Here is a 19585-nt window from a genome sequence, read left to right as displayed (position 1 = left end):
TCCATGGAAATCCTTTGAGCTGAGTGCCCCCAAATCCTATTTTAATCTGGAAAATAAAAACATCCTTTTTTGTATTTTTTTTTTTCTTTTGCAAGCTTTGAAAATCGCAGTAAGGAAACGCCGCCTTCCTGTCAGTCAGAAGTTTTTATTTTCTGGGTGCCCCCGGTGTGTCTGTGGAAGTCATTTCTAAACTTTCAGAAGATGCTCCCTGACCATTGGGAAGAGTTGTTTGTTGTCATTGGGGTTCCTGTTTTCCCGAATTCCATTGTTGGCAGCGTGAAATGTGATGAAGAGCAGAGATCTCTGCCCCCCCCCCCCCCCCTCCATGCGGGGAGGTGTTGGCTTCTTTGTTTGGCTCTTTGGTCTTCCAGAATATTTAAGTCTTACGAAAGCAAAAGTTTTGCAATAATCGCATGAGATCTGCTAAAACCTGGAAATATCAACTCCTAAAGGAGGAAAATTTAGTTATTGGCTTAAATTTCATGAATATGAATGGCTTCATTGTATGTTCCATAGGATGTCCATACATGTCCAAGACAGGCTGGCGAACGGTGCCCATTGACATTGGGGGGTCAACCGCCTGACCAGTCTGAGAGACAATCTAATCTTGTATGAATCATCCGCAGTTCCTAGGCTGTGTACTCATGAATATGAAGGGTCTCGGTGATGTCACTGGTCTCTAGTGATTGGATAGGCTGTGTTCCCATGAATATGAAGAGTCTCAGTGATGTCACTGGTCTCTAGTGATTGGATAGACTGTGTTCTCATGAATATGAAGGGTCTCGGTGATGTCACTGGTCTCTAGTGATTGGATAGGCTGTGTTCTCATGAATATGAAGAGTCTCGGTGATGTCACTGGTCTCTAGTGATTGGATAGGCTGTGTTCTCATGAATATGAAGGGTCTCGGTGACATCACTGGTCTCTAGTGATTGGATAGGCTGTGTTCTCATGAATATGAAGGGTCTCGGTGACATCACTGGTCTCTAGTGATTGGATAGGCTGTGTTCTCATGAATATGAAGGGTCTCGGTGATGTCACTGGTCTCTAGTGATTGGATAGGCTGTGTTCTCATGAATATGAAGGGTCTCGGTGATGTCACTGGTCTCTAGTGATTGGATAGGCTGTGTTCTCATGAATATGAAGAGTCTCGGTGATGTCACTGGTCTCTAGTGATTGGATAGGCTGTGTTCCCATGAATATGAAGGGTCTCGGTGATGTCACTGGTCTCTAGTGATCGGATAGGCTGTGTTCTCATGAATATGAAGGGTCTCAGTGATGTCACTGTTCTCTAGTGATTGGATAGACTGTGTTCTCATGAATATGAAGTCTCGGTGATGTCACTGGTCTCTAGTGATTGGATAGGCTGTGTTCTCATGAATATGATGGGTTTCGGTGATGTCACTGGTCTCTAGTGATTGGATAGGCTGTGTTCTCATGAATATGAAGTCTCGGTGATGTCACTGGTCTCTAGTGATTGGATAGGCTGTGTTCTCATGAATATGAAGGGTTTCGGTGATGTCACTGGTCTCTAGTGATTGGATAGGCTGTGTTCTCATGAATATGATGGGTTTCGGTGATGTCACTGGTCTCTAGTGATTGGATAGACTGTGTTCTCATGAATATGAAGTCTCGGTGATGTCACTGGTCTCTAGTGATTGGATAGACTGTGTTCTCATGAATATGATGGGTTTCGGTGATGTCACTGGTCTCTAGTGATTGGATAGGCTGTGTTCTCATGAATATGAAGGATCTCGGTGATGTCACTGGTCTCTAGTGATTGGATAGGCTGTGTTCTCAGTGCGGGTCTCCTCTAGTTTGTAGATATTGAAGATGTTCGGTTTCTCTTGGTTGTCTTCTAAATGAACTTTCCTGCTCTGTGTAAGAATGTAATAAGGAGTTCACTTTCCGTTCCTTGTCCCAATCTCGTACCGCAGTCCTTCCCCGTTCAGCCACACATTGGTCAGGGTGAGGTTTGACGCTTCCTGTTTGAAAGATTTATGAAATGCTGGCATGTGATGGAGGCGGCCTAGAATCCTGACCTTGTAATGTACCCCCCCTCCCCCCTCCTGTATCATTCCAATATAAAGAGTGATATGTGCAGTATATTTCTCCCCTCAACTAGCTGTATTATGTTGCTGCTAGAAAAACCTTCTGCACGAGAATGGTAACTCGAATGTTGAATAATGCTGAGCAGAGTCCTCCAGCAGTGCAGAGTATTTCAGGAGAGGAGAGTTATAGAGGAGGGAGCAGAGTCCTCCAGCAGCGCAGAGTATTTCAGGGCATCCAATGTTTTTTTCTTTTTTGCTATAGTTGGTATTTAGCGATGTAGCGGCGGTATTGGAAGAAGATTTTTCGTTATGTTTTTATTTGTGTTGAATGCCCTGTGATTGGACATTATGTGAATTTCGGTTGGTTGGTAGAAGGTGGTGTTGACCTAAATTGGGCACGGATTGGCAGATCTCAGTGATGCTCACAGGTGCTCTCGAGGGGTCTTATGGTGGATTGGAGGTCACACTTGGCTACCTTTGTTTTATGAAGGATAGAATTGGGGGGAGGACTTGTGATCAGGTTGGGGCCCTCAGTGGGTGAGTTGCCATGTGGTGAGTGTCCTTGGCGCGGGGCCAGGCTACGTTACATTCCAGCATTCCTCTTGCTGATTCTTCGCTTCTCTCCGGCCACAGAGCTCACATTCCACACCGAGTGTTTATTTCCCTTCCTGCACGACTCATTCATTAGGGGGGGGGGGGACTCTTTGTTCAGATTTCCTTGTCTTGGGGCTCTTTCTCAAATTTGTTTTTTTTTAATTTACGGAATAAATGCAACCTAGAAAGTTGACTTCCTCCCTCCTCAGGTCTGGGTGATGACGGCTCAGCAGTTTGCAGTTCTGTAATCTTTATTTCATTCGTAGATTGAGGTCCTAAAGAAGGAAGAAGAGAGGCCGGTGCCATTTTGAATGGAAAAGCTGCAGAGGAGCCCAAAAAAAAATCAAAATTTACCTGACAATTCTAGCAACCTGTCAAGGGGGGGCGCTACAGGGGGGATTACAGTTTCTTCTTATGCAGGGAGCTGCTTTTTCTACATTTAGTACAAGGGCACTTTAAATGGTTCTGCTGCAACTGTTACATAATGATTCCACTCCTCTTCTTCTTCGGAATAAAAAATCAAAAGGAAATCCAGGGGATCATTTTGGCCATGAAGGTACAGAATCAGCGCCTAGAAAAAGTATTCACACCCCTTGAAATGTTCCACGTTTTGGAGCCGACTCCTCCAGCAGTGAAATAGCTTTGCATGCCTTGGATGTGGTCCGGGCGATTGGGGTGTACCTGGCAGATATGGAAAATCAGACTGGCCGGCTGTGATTACAGATGGACCTTGAAAAGGGTTGTCCCCTTCCTCTGCCACCATTTCCAGAGGGATCAGACAGACGGGGATTCAGGCCTAGTCCATCAGGGGTCAGGTTCCTCCTTTCCCTGCCAAAGCGCACTCTATACTCAGTGCTTCCTGGGCCTTCCGTCTTGAGGCGTCAGTGACGCAGGTTTGCAAGGCGCCCCCCTGGTCGTCGGTGCACTCTTTCACAAAGTTCTATAAAGTGGATGTGTTGGCATCTGCGGATATTTCCTTTGGCCGAAAGGATTTTGCAGGCTGCTGTTTCGAGGACCTGGTCCTCTTTGGGGGTGTATTCTTTTCAGGTGAGCTCCATTTATTTTGGTTGAGCTCCATGTTACCTGGTTGGCTATAGTTGGCCTTGGGAATTTCTTTTTCGCAGTTCCCACCCCTCATGTTTGACACTGCTTTGGGACGTCCCATTGGTTATGAAGATCAGGAGGAGCTGTGTCCATCACTGAACAAAGAGAAAATGGGGATTTTTGACTTACCGTAAAATCCATTTCTCTGATGTTCATTGATGGACACAGCACCCACCCCTCTGTGGAGTTGTAATCCTGACACTGCTTGTAACAAAACTGAGGGAGTATACCTCCTGGGACCGCCCATAGGCGTAGCCAGACTTTTTCTGTCTAGTGTCCTACTCCTGTAGGGGGCAGTATAACCCAGTGGTTAAGAAGATCAGGAGCTGTGTCCGTCAAAGGACATCAGGGAAATGGATTTCACGGTAAGTCAAAAATCCAATTTTACCTTATTAGTTGTAACCTGACAAAATGTGGGAAATGTAAAGAGGTATTATGTATTCCCTTTTCAAGGCACTGTACCTGTGTATTCAACCATGAAGGTACAGATACCGGCAGAGAATAGGTGCAGGAACTCCCCCTTCTAAGTAACTTTGTGTCTCCGCCCCCTACTCACCTCCGAGCAACTAACCCTTGGTTCCACCCCTTCCAACCTCCGAGCACTGACCCTTGGTTCCACCCCCTACCAAGCATCTAGTACAGTCCCTTTTAGAGAATATAGGGCCAAGTATAATTTTGTATTGGAATGTATAGGATTAGGTTATGATAACAAGAAAAGCAATAAAATAGATCCCCCACAGCCAGCAGCAATAGACCCCCCCAGCAGCAGCAAAAGATCTCCCAGCAGCCAACATCAATAGAATCCCTAGCAGCCAGCAACAGTAGACCCGTCCCTAAACAGTAGATCCCTTCTAGCAACAATTAACCCTCAGTATCAAAAGATCCTCCACCAGCAACAATAGATTTCCATGCAAAAATAGATCCCCTCCAGCAACAATAGATCTCCCAACAGCCAGCATCAGTAGACCCTCCAGCACCCATTGGAGGTGCCGGAACTGCGTTCCCCCGCGTTCCCGCTGAAAAAAAGCCCTGGATACCGGTGTATGTGACCATGAAGGTACAGATACCGGTGTATGTGGCCATGAAGGTACAGATACCGGTGTATGTGACCATGAAGGTACAGATACCGGTGTATGTGACCATGAAGGTACAGATACCGGTGTATGTGGCCATGAAGGTACAGATACCGGTGTATGTGACCATGAAGGTACAGATACCGGTGTATGTGACCATGAAGGTACAGATACCGGTGTATGTGGCCATGAAGGTACAGATACCGGTGTATGTGGCCATGAAGGTACAGATACCTGTGTATGTGACCATGAAGGTACAGATACCGGTGTATGAGGCCATGAAGGTACAGATACCGGTGTATGGGGCCATGAAGGTACAGATACCGGTGTATGAGGCCATGAAGGTAGAGATACCGGTGTATGTGGCCATGAAGGTACAGATACCGGTGTATGTGACCATGAAGGTACAGATACCGGTGTATGTGGCCATGAAGGTACAGATACCGGTGTATGTGGCCATGAAGGTACAGATACCGGTGTATGTGACCATGAAGGTACAGATACCGGTGTATGTGGCCATGAAGGTACAGATACCGGTGTATGTGGCCATGAAGGTACAGATACCGGTGTATGTGGCCATGAAGGTACAGATACCGGTGTATGTGGCCATGAAGGTACAGATACCGGTGTATGTGGCCATGAAGGTACAGATACCTGTGTATGTGACCATGAAGGTACAGATACCGGTGTATGAGGCCATGAAGGTACAGATACCGGTGTATGGGGCCATGAAGGTACAGATACCGGTGTATGAGGCCATGAAGGTAGAGATACCGGTGTATGTGGCCATGAAGGTACAGATACCGGTGTATGAGGCCATGAAGGTAGAGATACCGGTGTATGTGGCCATGAAGGTACAGATACCGGTGTATGTGGCCATGAAGGAACAGATACCGGTGTATGTGGCCATGAAGGTACAGATACCTGTGTATGTGGCCATGAAGGTACAGATACCGGTGTATGTGGCCATGAAGGTACAGATACCGGTGTATGTGGCCATGAAGGTACAGATACCTGTGTATGTGACCATGAAGGTACAGATACCGGTGTATGAGGCCATGAAGGTACAGATACCGGTGTATGTGACCATGAAGGTACAGATACCGGTGTATGTGGCCATGAAGGTACAGATACCTGTGTATGTGACCATGAAGGTACAGATACCGGTGTATGAGGCCATGAAGGTACAGATACCGGTGTATGTGACCATGAAGGTACAGATACCGGTGTATGTGGCCATGAAGGGGTTATTAGTTTTGTCTTTTAGGGCCACATGCTGTTCTTGCATCCTTCCACCTCTCCCATGTGTTGCCTGCAGCTCCCTCATGGCCCCCTCTGTCTCTTCCACACGTGTGCACTTATACAATGGCCCTCACCATGGACCTTCCTGCACACCTGGCCTAACAGCTGCTGCTTCCATTGTTCCGCTTCTCTCCCCCACCACCCCTTGTACATTGTCAGCGAGAAAGCTTTTAAAGGATGAACACGTGTTTCCATTTTGCATAACGCATGCGGCACAAAGGCCTGGAATTTTCAGAGCGGGAATTCCTCGCTAATTGCCCGTCTCACGATCGCAGAGCCAGCGAGGATGACTCAGCTTGTAACACTTAACAAGCGACAAATTAAACGCATCCTCAACCAGCGTTTGTTCCACCCTCCGCAACGCTTGGATGCCACCGCCGGTGCTGCAGGGTGGATTGCTATGGTGGCGGAGAGCCGTGACTTCCTGTAGGACTGCCAGTAACCTCTCCATTCATAGAAATGAATGAACATTGGAGGAGAGGAGAATGATTTGTGCACAGCAGCCAATCTGAATGCACTTCTCCATCTTCATGAGATGAGCCAATGCCAAGAGCCAGAAAGCTGATGGATTATTTGTCCTCGGCTACTGAATATTTTCTTTTGTCACTGGAATGACGTGTTCCATGGCTTTGTTAAGTGACACTTTCCTCTGCCAACATAGGGTAAAATAGAGGATCGCTTACAGCCCAGCTTTCCTTTTTAGGCCAGTCACGTGACCTATAAGGCAATGATGTAATAACTAAAGTGCTGCTTTATGCATCATTGCATTGCGAGTGCGAGACACCCTGGTGATGCCTCTCCAAGGGCTGGTCCATGACACCCTGTACTCACCGTATGTCAGATACTCGGCGTCATTCAGTCCAGGAGACTGTGGACAACTAGTGGCAGCAAAGGAATACTGTGGGGGACAGCATTTAGAGGTGGCGAGGATTGCTATCAAAGTAATACTTTAGGAAGACAAAGTATGAGCATGGAGTTGGCCGCTCCTTGGCCATCAGTCTGGAGTTGGCCGCTCCTTGGCCATCAGTCCTGGAGTTGGCCGCTCCTTGGCCATCAGTCCTGGAGTTGGCCGCTCCTTGGCCATCAGTCCTGGAGTTGGCCGCTCCTTGGCCATCAGTCCTGGAGTTGGCCGCTCCTTGGCCATCAGTCCTGGAGTTGGCCGCTCCTTGGCCATCAGTCCTGGAGTTGGCCGCTCCTTGGCCATCAGTCCTGGAGTTGGCCGCTCCTTGGCCATCAGTCCTGGAGTTGGCCGCTCCTTGGCCATCAGTCCTGGAGTTGGCCGCTCCTTGGCCATCAGTCCTGGAGTTGGCCGCTCCTTGGCCATCAGTCCTGGAGTTGGCCGCTCCTTGGCCATCAGTCCTGGAGTTGGCCGCTCCTTGGCCATCAGTCCTGGAGTTGGCCGCTCCTTGGCCATCAGTCCTGGAGTTGGCCGCTCCTTGGCCATCAGTCCTGGAGTTGGCCGCTCCTTGGCCATCAGTCCTGGAGTTGGCCGCTCCTTGGCCATCAGTCCTGGAGTTGGCCGCTCCTTGGCCATCAGTCCTGGAGTTGGTCGCTCCTTGGCCATCAGTCCTGGAGTTGGCCGCTCCTTGGCCATCAGTCCTGGAGTTGGCCGCTCCTTGGCCATCAGTCCTGGAGTTGGCCGCTCCTTGGCCATCAGTCCTGGAGTTGGCCGCTCCTTGGCCATCAGTCCTGGAGTTGGCCGCTCCTTGGCCATCAGTCCTGGAGTTGGCCGCTCCTTGGCCATCAGTCCTGGAGTTGGCCGCTCCTTGGCCATCAGTCCTGGAGTTGGATCACAGTCGCATCGGAAATCACGCTATTGTGAATAGAGCCTAAAACTTTTCATTTCTTCGCCTTCATCCTATTTCCCAAAAACAAGGTGTGTAACCTTTGTCTAGGAGCCATTTATCCGGAGTTTTAGCTCTTGTCAGTGCGCGTTGTGTAAAGTGGGCTCCTAATAAGATGAAGCGGCATGTTTGGTGAAGGTTTTCCTCTTAGAATTATAGTGGTGTATCCGATTAAACCCGAAACTGTTTGCATTCAAAATAAATCTAGTAGTTATGATGGAAATAGGGCTCAGCCAATAAACGCCCACTTCTATTGAGAGTCCAGGTAACGGGCGTGGCTTCAGGCCAGCGATCATTTTTTTTGCTGACGATCTGTTGGACGCAATGTTTGCCTTTTGCCCGCAGCTGTATTGCATCTCGCCTGTCACCGTGATAAAAAAACCTATCCATTCAGCAGCATATGCGGTGGAGTTTGCTCGACCCCCGGAACGAAGACTCTGTTCCCTCCAAACTTTCCCACACATCTCTGGGATCCTTTCGTGATGGAGGAGGAATTTTCTGAGTAAACATTAGAAAATTCACACCGAATTCTGTCAGCAGAGCCCGGGGGGCCCCCCTTTATTCTCCACAGGGGCTAAACTGTTGCCAAATGGGTCCAAATCTGTGCTGCACCGTGCCATGTGGGCTCCCTGCGATGAGGTGTTCTGAATAAAGGGATTGTGATGGCTGAAGGTGCATTCTATGTGGTTGTTCAGTCATTTAGACGTGTTCGACTTTTCGTGTCCTCATGGACCATAGCGCGCCAGGCTTTTCTGTCCTCCACTGCCCCCTCGAGCTTGCTTGACTTCATGTTCATTGTTTCAATGATGCTCTCTGTCCATCTTGGTTTCTGTTGTCCTCTTCTCCTTTTTCCTTCCATGTTTCCCAGCATCCGGGACTTTCCAATGAATCCTCTCTTCGCATTGGGTGGCCAAAGTTTTCCAGTTTCAGCTTCAGGATTTGTCCTTTCAGTGAATATTCAGGGTTAGTATCCTTCAGGATTGACTGGTTTGATCTTCTTGCTGTCCAAGACTGTTTCAAGAGTCTTCTCCAACACCATAGTTCAAAAGCATCAATTCTTCAGCGTTCAGCCTTCCTTATGGTCCAACTTTCCCAGCCATAAGTTACTACTGGATATACCAAAGCTTTGACTATACGGCACTTTGTCGGGATGGTGATGTCTCTGCTTTTATTGGGGTTGTCTAGGTTTGCCGTTGCTTTCCTCCCAATAAGTATCTCCTAATTTAATGGCTACAGTCAGCGTCTGCCATGATCTTGGAGCCTAGGAAGATAAAATCTGTCACTGTTTCCATTTCTTCTTCTATTTGCCATGGAGTGTTGGGACCGGTGCCTTAATCTTAAATCTTAAGGTGCATTTTTTGCATGAAGGTAAAAAAACCTCCTGATTGCTGCGGCCCCCACCCTAATATCTGAGCCCCCTCTCAATCCAGCGATGTGCACAGGAGCCCCTGCTGTCCTGGGACTCCCTCCCCTCATTGGCTGAGACAGCACCGGGAGCCATAGGCTTCCAGTGCTGTCAATCGCAGCCAGTGAGCCAATGGGGGGAGGGCCGGGCCACGGCTCTGTGTGTCTTTATGGATGCATAGAGCGGGGCTCGGGAGTGAGCATGCACCAATGCCCCATATTCAAACCGCTTGCTATTGGGATCACTCGGGAGGGGAAAGGGGCCATGAGTGCCGGCGGGGGACCCGAGAAGGAGCTGCTCTGTGCAAAACCATTACAGAGGAGGTAAGTATAACATGTTTGTTGTGTAACAAAAAATAAAAAGCCGACCCTTTAATAGCACTTTATATCGAGTGATTAAAAAGGATCTTTAGGTAACTTTTCAAATCTGTGAGAAGAAACGCCTGATACATCGAAATTTACAGGAGAAGCTCCACCCTGACCATCCCTGAGCTCCAATCATTGACTTTGCCTAGTCTGTGATGATGTCCTCAGTCTGCTGCAAGCAGGAGGAAGCATTTCCTCAGTCTCCCCCTTCCCCAGTGATCAGACTGTACATTGTAACTTTGTAGGAGGAAGAATCATTGGCACTCCTATTTTTGGGCAGTTTCTCCCATTCTTCTTTGCAGGACCTCTCAAGCTCCATCAGGTTGGATGGGGGAGGGTCGGTGCACAGCCATTTTCAGATCTCTCCAGAGATGTTCAATCGGATTAAAGTCTGGGCTCTGGCTGGGCCACTCAAGGACATTCACAGAGTTGTCCCGTAGCCACTCCTTTGTTATCTTGGCTGTGTGCTTAGGGTCGTTGTCCTGTTGGAAGATGAACCTTCGCCCCAGTCTGAGGTCCAGAACGCTCTGGAGAAGGTTTTCATCAAGGATGTCTCTGTACATTGCTGCATTCATCTTTCCCTCCATCCTGACTAGTCTCCCAGTTCCTGCTGCTGAAAAACATCCCCACAGCATGATGCTGCCACCACCATGCTTCACTGTAGGGATGGTATTGGCCTGGTTTCCTCCAGACATGACGCTTGCCATTCAGGACAAAGAGTTCAATCTTTGTTTCATCAGAGCAGAGAATTTTGTTTCTCATGGTCAGAGAGTCCTTCAGGTGAGTTTTGGTAAACTCCAGGCGGGCTGTCATGTGACTTTTACTGAGGAGTGGCTTCCGTCTGGCCACACCCATACAGGCCTGATTGGTGGAGTGCTGCAGAGATGGTTGTTCTTCTGGAAGGTTCTCCTCTCTCCACAGAGAATAATTGGAGCTCTGTCAGAGTGACCATCGGGTTCTTGGTCACCTCCCTGACTAAGGCCCCCCTCCCCCGATCTCTCAGTTTGGCTGGGCGGCCCGTTCTAGGAAGAGTCCTGGTGGTTCCAAACTTCTTCCATTTACAGATGATGGAGGCCACTGAGCTCATTGGGACCTTCAATGCTGCAGAAATGTTTCTGTACCCTTCCCCCGATCTGTGCCTCCATACAATCCTGTCTCCGAGGTCTACAGGCAATTCCTTGGACTTCATGGCTTGGTTTGTGCTCTGACATGCACTGTTACCTGTGGGATCTTATATAGACAGGTGTGTGCCTTTCCAGATCATGTCCAATCAACTGAGATTACCACAGGTGGACTCCAATCAAGTTGTAGAAACATCTCAAGGATGATCAGTGGAAACAGGAGGCACCTGAGCTCAATTCTGAGTGTCATGGCAAAGGGTGTGAATACTTATGTACATGGCAAAGGGTGTGAATACTTATGTACATGGGATTTTTTCCTTTTTAACACATTTACAAAGATTTCAAACAAACTTCTCTCACGTTGTCATTATGGGGGAGGGGTTTATAGGATTTTGAGGAAAATGAATTGAATCCATGTTGGAATAAGGCTGTAACATAAAATGTGGAAGAAGTGAAGCTCTGTGAATACTTTCCGGATGCACTGTTTAAAAATAAACACTTTAATATCACTTTAAAGTTATCTTAATGTCTTTTTTTTTTTTTTTTACATAAAAATAACGAACACGTCATACTTACCGGCTCTGTAATGGTTTTGCACCGAGTGACCCCCGGATCCTCTTCTTCTTGGACCCCCCCGGTGCACTTGGCTCCTCGCCCTGATGGATGGCCCCACAGCTGCGTGTATCCATTCACATACAGAGCCGTGGCTCGGCCCCGTCTTCAACATTTCCTGATTGGCTCTCTGGCTGTGATTGACAGCAGTGGGTGCCAATACTGCCCGCTCCTGTCTCAGCCAATCAGGAGAACATCGCTGGATCGAGGGGGGGGGGGGGGCTGCTGCACGCAGAAGGATTTTTGCCTTCATGCATACATTACATGAAGGTAATAAACCTTCAGCCTTTACAACCACTTTAGCCACTTCTGAATTGGAAGGTTTTACTCCCCTTCATGACCAGGGCATTTTTTTGCAAAGCGATACTTTTAACGGACAATTGTGCGGTCGTGTGGCGCTGTACCCAAAAAAAAAGGATTGATGTCCTTTTTTCCAAGTACTCCCTAATGCCAATTACCAATACCTATCGCCTAGGAATAGTAGGTAGAGGACTGGTTTGGGAGGTGGCGGGGGGGTTGTTAGGAAGTTGGGTGAGGGCAGGGTGGGAGTAGAGGGGTAAGCGAGGGCAGGGTAGTTGAGGGGGGTTGAAAAAGGGATTGTGGGGTGGGGTAGTTGGGATGGAAAAGGCTGTGATCGCTGGGGGGGGGGGGGGGGAGAGAGGATGGGGATGGGAGGGTCATTGGGAGACATGGGGCAGAGGTGAAAGCTGGAGGAGGGAAGGAGGAGCACACAGGCAGAAGGAGGCAGCCTGCCGGGGGGGGGGGGGGTGGTTAGGAGGGTTGGCACACGCCAGAGGAGAAAGCCTGCAGAAGGGTAGGAGGAGGTGGCACACGCCAAAGGAGATAGCCTGCGGGAGTGGGGTAGGTGGCAGGGTTGGCACCTGCTAGTGGGGAGGAGGAGGCAGCAGGGTGGCACCTGCCAGAGGAGGCAGCCTGCCAGGGGGTTGGCAGGGTTGGCATCCGCCAGTGGGGGGGGGGGGAGGCAGCAGGGATGGCACCCGCCAGAGGAGACAGCCTGCGGGAGTGGGGTAGGTGGCAGGGTTGGCACCTGCTAGTGGTGAGGAGGAGGCAGCAGGGATGGCACCTGCCAGAGGAGGCAGCCTGCCAGGGGGTTGGCAGGGTTGGCATCCGCCAGTGGGGGGGGGGGAGGAGGAGGCAGCATGCTGGAGTGGGGTAGGTGGCAGGGTTGGCACCCGCTAGTGGGTGCCAGAGGAGACAGCCTGCTGGAGTGGGGTAGGTGGCAGGGTTGGCACCCGCTAGTGGGGAGGAGGAGGCAGCAGGGATGGCACCTGCCAGAGGAGGCAGCCTGCCAGGGGGTTGGCAGGGTTGGCATCCGCCAGTGGGGGGGGAGGAGGAGGCAGCAGGGATGGCACCCGCCAGAGGAGACAGCCTGCTGGAGTGGGGTAGGTGGCAGGGTTGGCACCCGCTAGTGGGGAGGAGGAGGCAGCAGGGATGGCATCTGCCAGAGGAGGCAGCCTGCCAGGGGGTTGGCAGGGTTGGCATCCGCCAGTGGGGGGGGAGGAGGAGGCAGCAGGGATGGCACCCGCCAGAGGAGACAGCCTGCGGGAGTGGGGTAGGTGGCAGGGTTGGCACCCGCTAGTGGGGAGGAGGAGGCAGCAGGGATGGCACCTGCCAGAGGAGGCAGCCTGCCAGGGGGTTGGTAGGGTTGGCATCCGCCAGTGGGGAGGAGGCAGCAGGGATGGCACCTGTCAGAGGAGACAACCCGCGGGAGGGGAGGAGGAGGTGGCAGGGATGGCACCCTCCAGAGATCGCAGCCGGCCAGAGGGGAGGAGGAGGCGGGGATGACAGCGTTCCCCTCCCAAGCTGACGTCCCTTCCAGTATCGGTTTTGGGCATTTTTGCGAGTACTGGTTCTAGCGAAAATGCCTAGTATCGGCACCGATCCCGGTATCGGTACAACCCTAATTCTAGGCTGTGACTTGTTGAACGATCCCCCATATCTCAGTGTCTCCCCTTGTAGGAAACCCGGAAACTTCCTATGCTTTCCGAACTTTCTCTTTATCACTTTCCTCTCTCTTCTATATTTCTAATTCTTTCTCTTACAATATCCTCCAATACTGGGAAGCAGATGCTGATCTTCTAATTACGCTGCGATTTTTATTGCGGATGTCATCTCGCCGCTGATTTCATTACCCATTGACTGTACTAATCGCTGCATTTGCCATCTTTTAATTACACTTATTTTCTGTCTTGGGTGTCTAGACGTACTCCGGCTTGTTCTGCGTGGTGATCAACCCCTACAAGAACCTCCCCATCTACTCTGAGAACATCATCGAGATGTACCGCGGCAAGAAACGCCACGAGATGCCGCCACATATCTACGCCATATCGGAGTCCGCCTACCGATGCATGCTGCAAGGTGAGCCTGGGAATCATTTCCCATAAATACTTCCATCATATGAAAATGAAAAACAAAGTTGCTGTTTACATTGTTTTGCTGTAAAGATGGCGTCCAGTTGGCGCAAAGAGTATTTCAGAGGTGATCTGGCTGTCTGTTTCCTTCTTTGGCCCCATAAAGATGGCGTCCAGTTGGCGCAAAGGGTATTTCAGAGGTGATCTGGCTGTCTGTTGGCTTGATCCTATAGTCGGAGCCCCGCCGCAGTGCACAGCATCCCCCATAATGCAATGAAAGTGCTTTCCAATTGGCCCCTGAGCTGCAGGCATTGTGAGGGCCCCGGATGTGCAGTTGCCCTCTGACTCAGAGCTCGAGTCGAAATTTGCATAATGAGATACCAGCGACTTCAGGGTCTGTTTAGTAGAGATTCTTCTGAAGTATGACATCACATATCACAGTGATGACATCACCTTGTTGCTGATAATTACATGTTTAATGACTGGTAAAAAATGATTTTTAATTTTGGGATAGAGTAGGGAATGGTTACATTCAGGGGATTTCCCTTTACTTTCTTGAAGTGGCAATAAGAATTAAGAGGAAATCCCTCCAAAGTGAGGCAGCTGTCACAAGTGTCCCCATTGGAGGATTTCCACTTTCTTCCTGTTCTGGTGACAACATTTCGGACTTCACTTTCAGTCCCAGTGACAATGATCACCAGGACAGAAGAGAGTTAAAGTGAAACACGCTGTGTAATGTACATTCTCCCTTTTATTCTATATCTAGTTTTAAAACCTACCGCACCAAAAACGCACCTCCACATTGAAATGCGTTGAAAACGCATCAATAACGCACCCGTGTTACCTTTTTGATGTTGTCAAATGACCTATAAAAACACACCATAAGCACAGTAAAATTGTGGCGATATCGCATGTGGTTTCAGCGCTATTATTGGCACCTTTTTCTGGATTGACGAAATGCAGAAAACACCATTTGCAGCCACTGAAATTTTTTGTGCATCTCTATTATTTTTATTATTATTATTATTATTATTATTATTATTATTATACGCTTTATTACTAGTAGTAGTTTTAGTATTATCATTATGATTATTATGATACTTTGGTGTCAGCAGACTGATCTTGTGCAGTCGGTGTAATCGTCTCCTTATTATAGGGCTGGGTGGGTGATGGGTCTCCTGCTTTGTGTTATTTCCCGGGATCTGTTCATTGTCACAGGAAGAGATTTCAGCGTTGGCACGTCAGGCACTTTACAGCTGGCCGGCGGTGTTTATGGGATGCGGACGCAGAGCTTTCCCTTTCTGTAAACAGTGTTCAGTATTCTGGAGCGACTCGCCCAACATCTGCGCTTTCACATTCCCATCATTTATATATGGGGGGAAAAAAGTCAGGAATACGTCTTCTGAAGTGTTGTGTATGACATGATTCCCGGACCGGGGAGTGCGATGAGGAGGGTCCCGCTCTCTGATGAAGCCGGAGGTTTTGTAAATGATTAAATCTGATTTCTGGGAATATGGAAAAAAAAAAAAAAACTAACCTTGTAGTCTCCCCCAACCCGACCTCATCCCAGCCCCAGCCCCATCTCCATCTCCATCCCCATCTCCAAACTCCATTCCTATCTCCATCTCCAACCCGACCCCATCCCAGCCTCATCTCCATCTCCAGCCCCATCTCCAAACTCCATTCCTATCTCCATCTCCAACCCGACCCCATCCCAGCCTCATCTCCATCTCCAGCCCCATCTCCAAACTCCATTCCTATCTCCATCTCCAACCCGACCCCATCCCAGCCTCATCTCCATCTCCAGCCCCATCTCCAAACTCCATTCCTATCTCCATCTCCAACCCGACCCCATCCCAGCCTCATCTCCATCCCCATCTCCAAACTCCATTCCTATCTCCATCTCCAACCCGACCCCATCCCAGCCCCATCTCCAAATCTAACCCAACCCCATCCACCCAACCACATCCCCATCTCCAACCCAACCCCATCCCAGCCTCCTCTCCATCTCCAACCCAACCCCATCTCCAAACTCCATTCCTATCTCCATCTCCAACCCAACCCCATCCCAGCCTCCTCTCCATCTCCAACCCAACCCCATCTCCAAACTCCATTCCTATCTCCATCTCCAACCCAACCCCATCCCATCTCCAAACTCCATTCCTATCTCCATCTCCAACCCGACCCCATCCCAGCCTCATCTTCATCTCCAACCCAACCCCATCTTCAACCCAACCCCATCTGTGACAGTACTCACCGTCACTGGAAGTTAAAAACAGATAATTAATGGTTTGAATTGCTTCAGATGGGGCGGTCATATTCGCCAGCAATATCTCCATATAGGAATATAAAGATTTATTCCCATTTGCCATGAAATCTGTTCTTCCTAAATGCTGTGTTTATTACATATCTTTCAATGTCAGACAGGTTTTCCTTTTGTTGTGTATTGGGAGGGAATGTGGATTGCCCTGTCTCATTGTTAAGTGTTAATGACCTCACATTGTTCTGTCTGACTGTCTTAAGAGAAACTTATTATGGGATGTATATATGTGTGTGGATGCTAAGGGGGAGGGGGGATTGTCCCACATTGTATATTTTTGTCTACACTGTATGAGCGTGTAAAGCTCTGTTCCTATTGGATGGTGAATGTTACGTCCAGTCTTCAACAAGGTCCACCTGGGTGGTAACCTTGTGGGGGAAAACTGTATATAAGTCTGTTCAATAAAGTTGTTCTAGAGTTACTTCACCCTCAATCTAGAATCCTGTCTCTCATTGGGGGAATCTGCTGCAAGGGATTGCTATGTCTTCCATACTCCCTTGGATAATCACTGAGCTCTTGTAAGAGCTTGTGTAGAGCTTGTTCTGCTGCACTCTCTGGGGAAAGAGAGGTTCACCCACGAGAACCTGGAGCCTTGTCGTAGGTCCAGGGTGGGTAGGGAAAGCAAGAACCCTAACCAAGCTGCGGCGGTTCGTGGGGTCTGAAGTGGTTACGGTGTCTGATGGAGTGCTTGGGGCCCTTGGAAAGCACTAGGAGCATCTGTCAACGGAGGTACCCGGTCAGGGGTGCCCTGTTCCGTTACACCATCTTCAACCCAACCCCATCTTCAACCCAACCCCATCTCCAACCCCAACTCCAACCCCACCCTCTTCTCCAAATCCAACCCCATCCCCTTCTCCAATCCCAATTCAACCCAACCTCACCCACCTATCCCCATTCTCAACTCCACAATCCTCAACTCCAACCCAACCCCATCCTCTTCCCCAACCCCAACCTCGCCTCCAACCCATCCCCAACCTCCTCTGGGTGATCTCTGTACATTGCAGGGAATGTAACAAATTTTGTAGCAGATTCCTAACTTTTGTTATTCTGAAGAAATCATTGTTTGTTTCTCTGAGTGCATGTGCTGAGTGAGTCTATTGGGAGTGACTTTATAATGATCAGGTAGCTGCTGCACCTGCAGGGCTCTGAGGTAAGTGGCAGGGTCTGCACCCCTTTAGATGGGATTTCCTATTGGGAGTATCGCAGCATAAATGAGATTTGTGTTGCAGGGGATGCCTGGAATCTGACTTGTATCTTAGTGCAGACTTGGGAAAATCATTGAGCCAATCACACAAGCAGGAAATTGATTCTGGGGGGTGGAGCTCTGTATACTATCTGTGTACAGAGCGCCTCCAGGCGGCCATATTGCATTTTACAGAAAAGTTCAGTGGCTGCAGATTGAACAGGAAAGGGAATTTCTAATAACATTCAGTTACAATCTGATTTGTGTCACAATTGTATACGCTAGATTATTTTATTTTTTCCAACCAAAGTGGAGTTACCCTTTAAGGCTGAGCCGTGCCATGGGATTGGGTTGCGGGTCGGAGGCGGTTAGCCTCCATCCATCGCTGAGTGACTACAGGAACTGAGCCGTGCTGCATTTCCGGGTGACGTGATTTGGCCTTTTCACAGCTCGCCCATTTCCTGGAGTGCCGCCAGCCGGGTCCGGGATGGAGAGCTGACAGTTTAATAGAGAAGCCTGCTTCATGTATGCCGGTCCTTCCCATTGACTGGCCAGGCAGACGGGCAGTGTGAGGTCACTCAGCCAGACCGAATATAACCCCCCCACCCCCTCCCAACCCCCTCCCTTCCACTTCCTCCCCCCCCCCCCCACCTCCATTGTAATGTCTGGCATGTTTGGGAGCCATTGTCTTAACCCTTCCCATGCCAAGCCGGCAGCTGCTGTGTGCTGGGAAATACTCTGTATAATGGGTGGGTTACATGGAGAACATAATAAATGCATGCCATGCAGGCCCACTTGTACTGTGCACAAGGAGACTGATGATAAATTCCCTCTCCGGCCTCCCCTGCAGTCTTGCACCATTGTAGCGGCTCCTCTCCTGGACTTCCTCTGATTTCACTGCACACTGTGAGCGTCTCACAATCTCTGTTACTTCCTGGTTTCTGGCCTAGTTCAGAATTATGTCATACATCCAAAGAGTCTTCAAGATTGGAGGAGGGGCTTTCTAAGCTAAGCTCACCCTCCTGCCTGCGTGCCCGAGGTAAGGGCAGATGGACTCCAGGAAGTGAATGCTACATGCTTTGTCTGCCCTTACTCAAGATGGGCACAACCAGAAACACCAGGGGGTGTTTTTCAAATTGATTTCTCACTCAATATAAAGCATGGAGACGTGGATGGATGGAGACGTGGGTGGATGGATGGATGGAGACGTGGGTGGATGGATGGATGGAGACGTGGGTGGATGGATGGATGGAGACGTGGATGGATGGAGACGTGGATGGATGGAGACGTGGATGGATGGAGACGTGGATGGATGGAGACGTGGATGGATGGAGACGTGGATGGATGGAGACGTGGATGGATGGAGACGTGGATGGATGGAGACGTGGATGGATGGAGACGTGGATGGATGGAGACGTGGATGGATGGAGACGTGGATGGATGGAGACGTGGATGGATGGAGACGTGGATGGATGGATGGAGACGTGGATGGATGGATGGAGACGTGGATGGATGGAGATGTGGATGGATGGATGGAGATGTGGATGGATGGATGGAGACGTGGATGGATGGATGGAGACGTGGGTGGATGGATGGAGACGTGGGTGGATGGATGGAGACGTGGGTGGATGGATGGAGACGTGGGTGGATGGATGGAGACGTGGGTGGATGGATGGAGACGTGGGTGGATGGATGGAGACGTGGGTGGATGGATGGAGACGTGGGTGGATGGATGGAGACGTGGATGGATGGATGGAGACATGGATGGGTGGGAGAGATCGGTTTGAATAGGCAAATGATATCCTACATCCCAGCAGTCTTCAGGATTGGAGGAGGGGATTTCTCAGCTAAGCATACCTTCCAGCCTGTGTGCCTGAGCTAAGGGCAGATTTACTCCCGGAAGTAAATGCTACATGCTTCATCTGCTCGTACTCACGCTTCTACAACCAGAAATGCTAGGGTGTGTTTTTCAAAGTGATTTTTCACCAAAATAAAGCATGGAGACATGGATGGCTGGATGGATTGGGGGGGGGGGAAGGGGGGGTGTTATTAATTTAAAAATTAAGTATTTTTGGCTTGTGGTGCTCAGACATCGTGCCATTCCACTTTACCCAGCACATACTGGCACGGCTGAGCTGGATCTCTTCATCCTGTAAGAGAGAGACGGGTTCTCTTCATTCTCGCAGCTGATCTCCTGGTACAGTGCTTTGCGAAAGTATTCGGCCCCCTTGAACTTTGCGA

At 49.6% G+C, this 19585-nt stretch overlaps 1 protein-coding gene across 1 annotated transcript in view; it reads left to right on the top strand.

Annotated features, from left to right (window-relative positions):
• MYH10 (myosin heavy chain 10) overlaps positions 1–19585 on the top strand; it is a 184037-nt gene that overhangs the window by 38321 nt on the left and 126131 nt on the right. Inside the window, 1 exon segment of the mRNA XM_082271489.1 lies at positions 13692–13848. Coding sequence (XP_082127615.1) covers positions 13692–13848 — 157 coding nt within the window.

The sequence above is a fragment of the Pelophylax lessonae genome, assembly GCF_965119305.1.
Source record: "Pelophylax lessonae genome assembly, chromosome: 11".
Taxonomy (NCBI): domain Eukaryota; kingdom Metazoa; phylum Chordata; class Amphibia; order Anura; family Ranidae; genus Pelophylax; species Pelophylax lessonae.
Note: the sequence above shows the minus strand (reverse complement) of the source record. Positions and strands in the feature narration are given on the sequence as shown.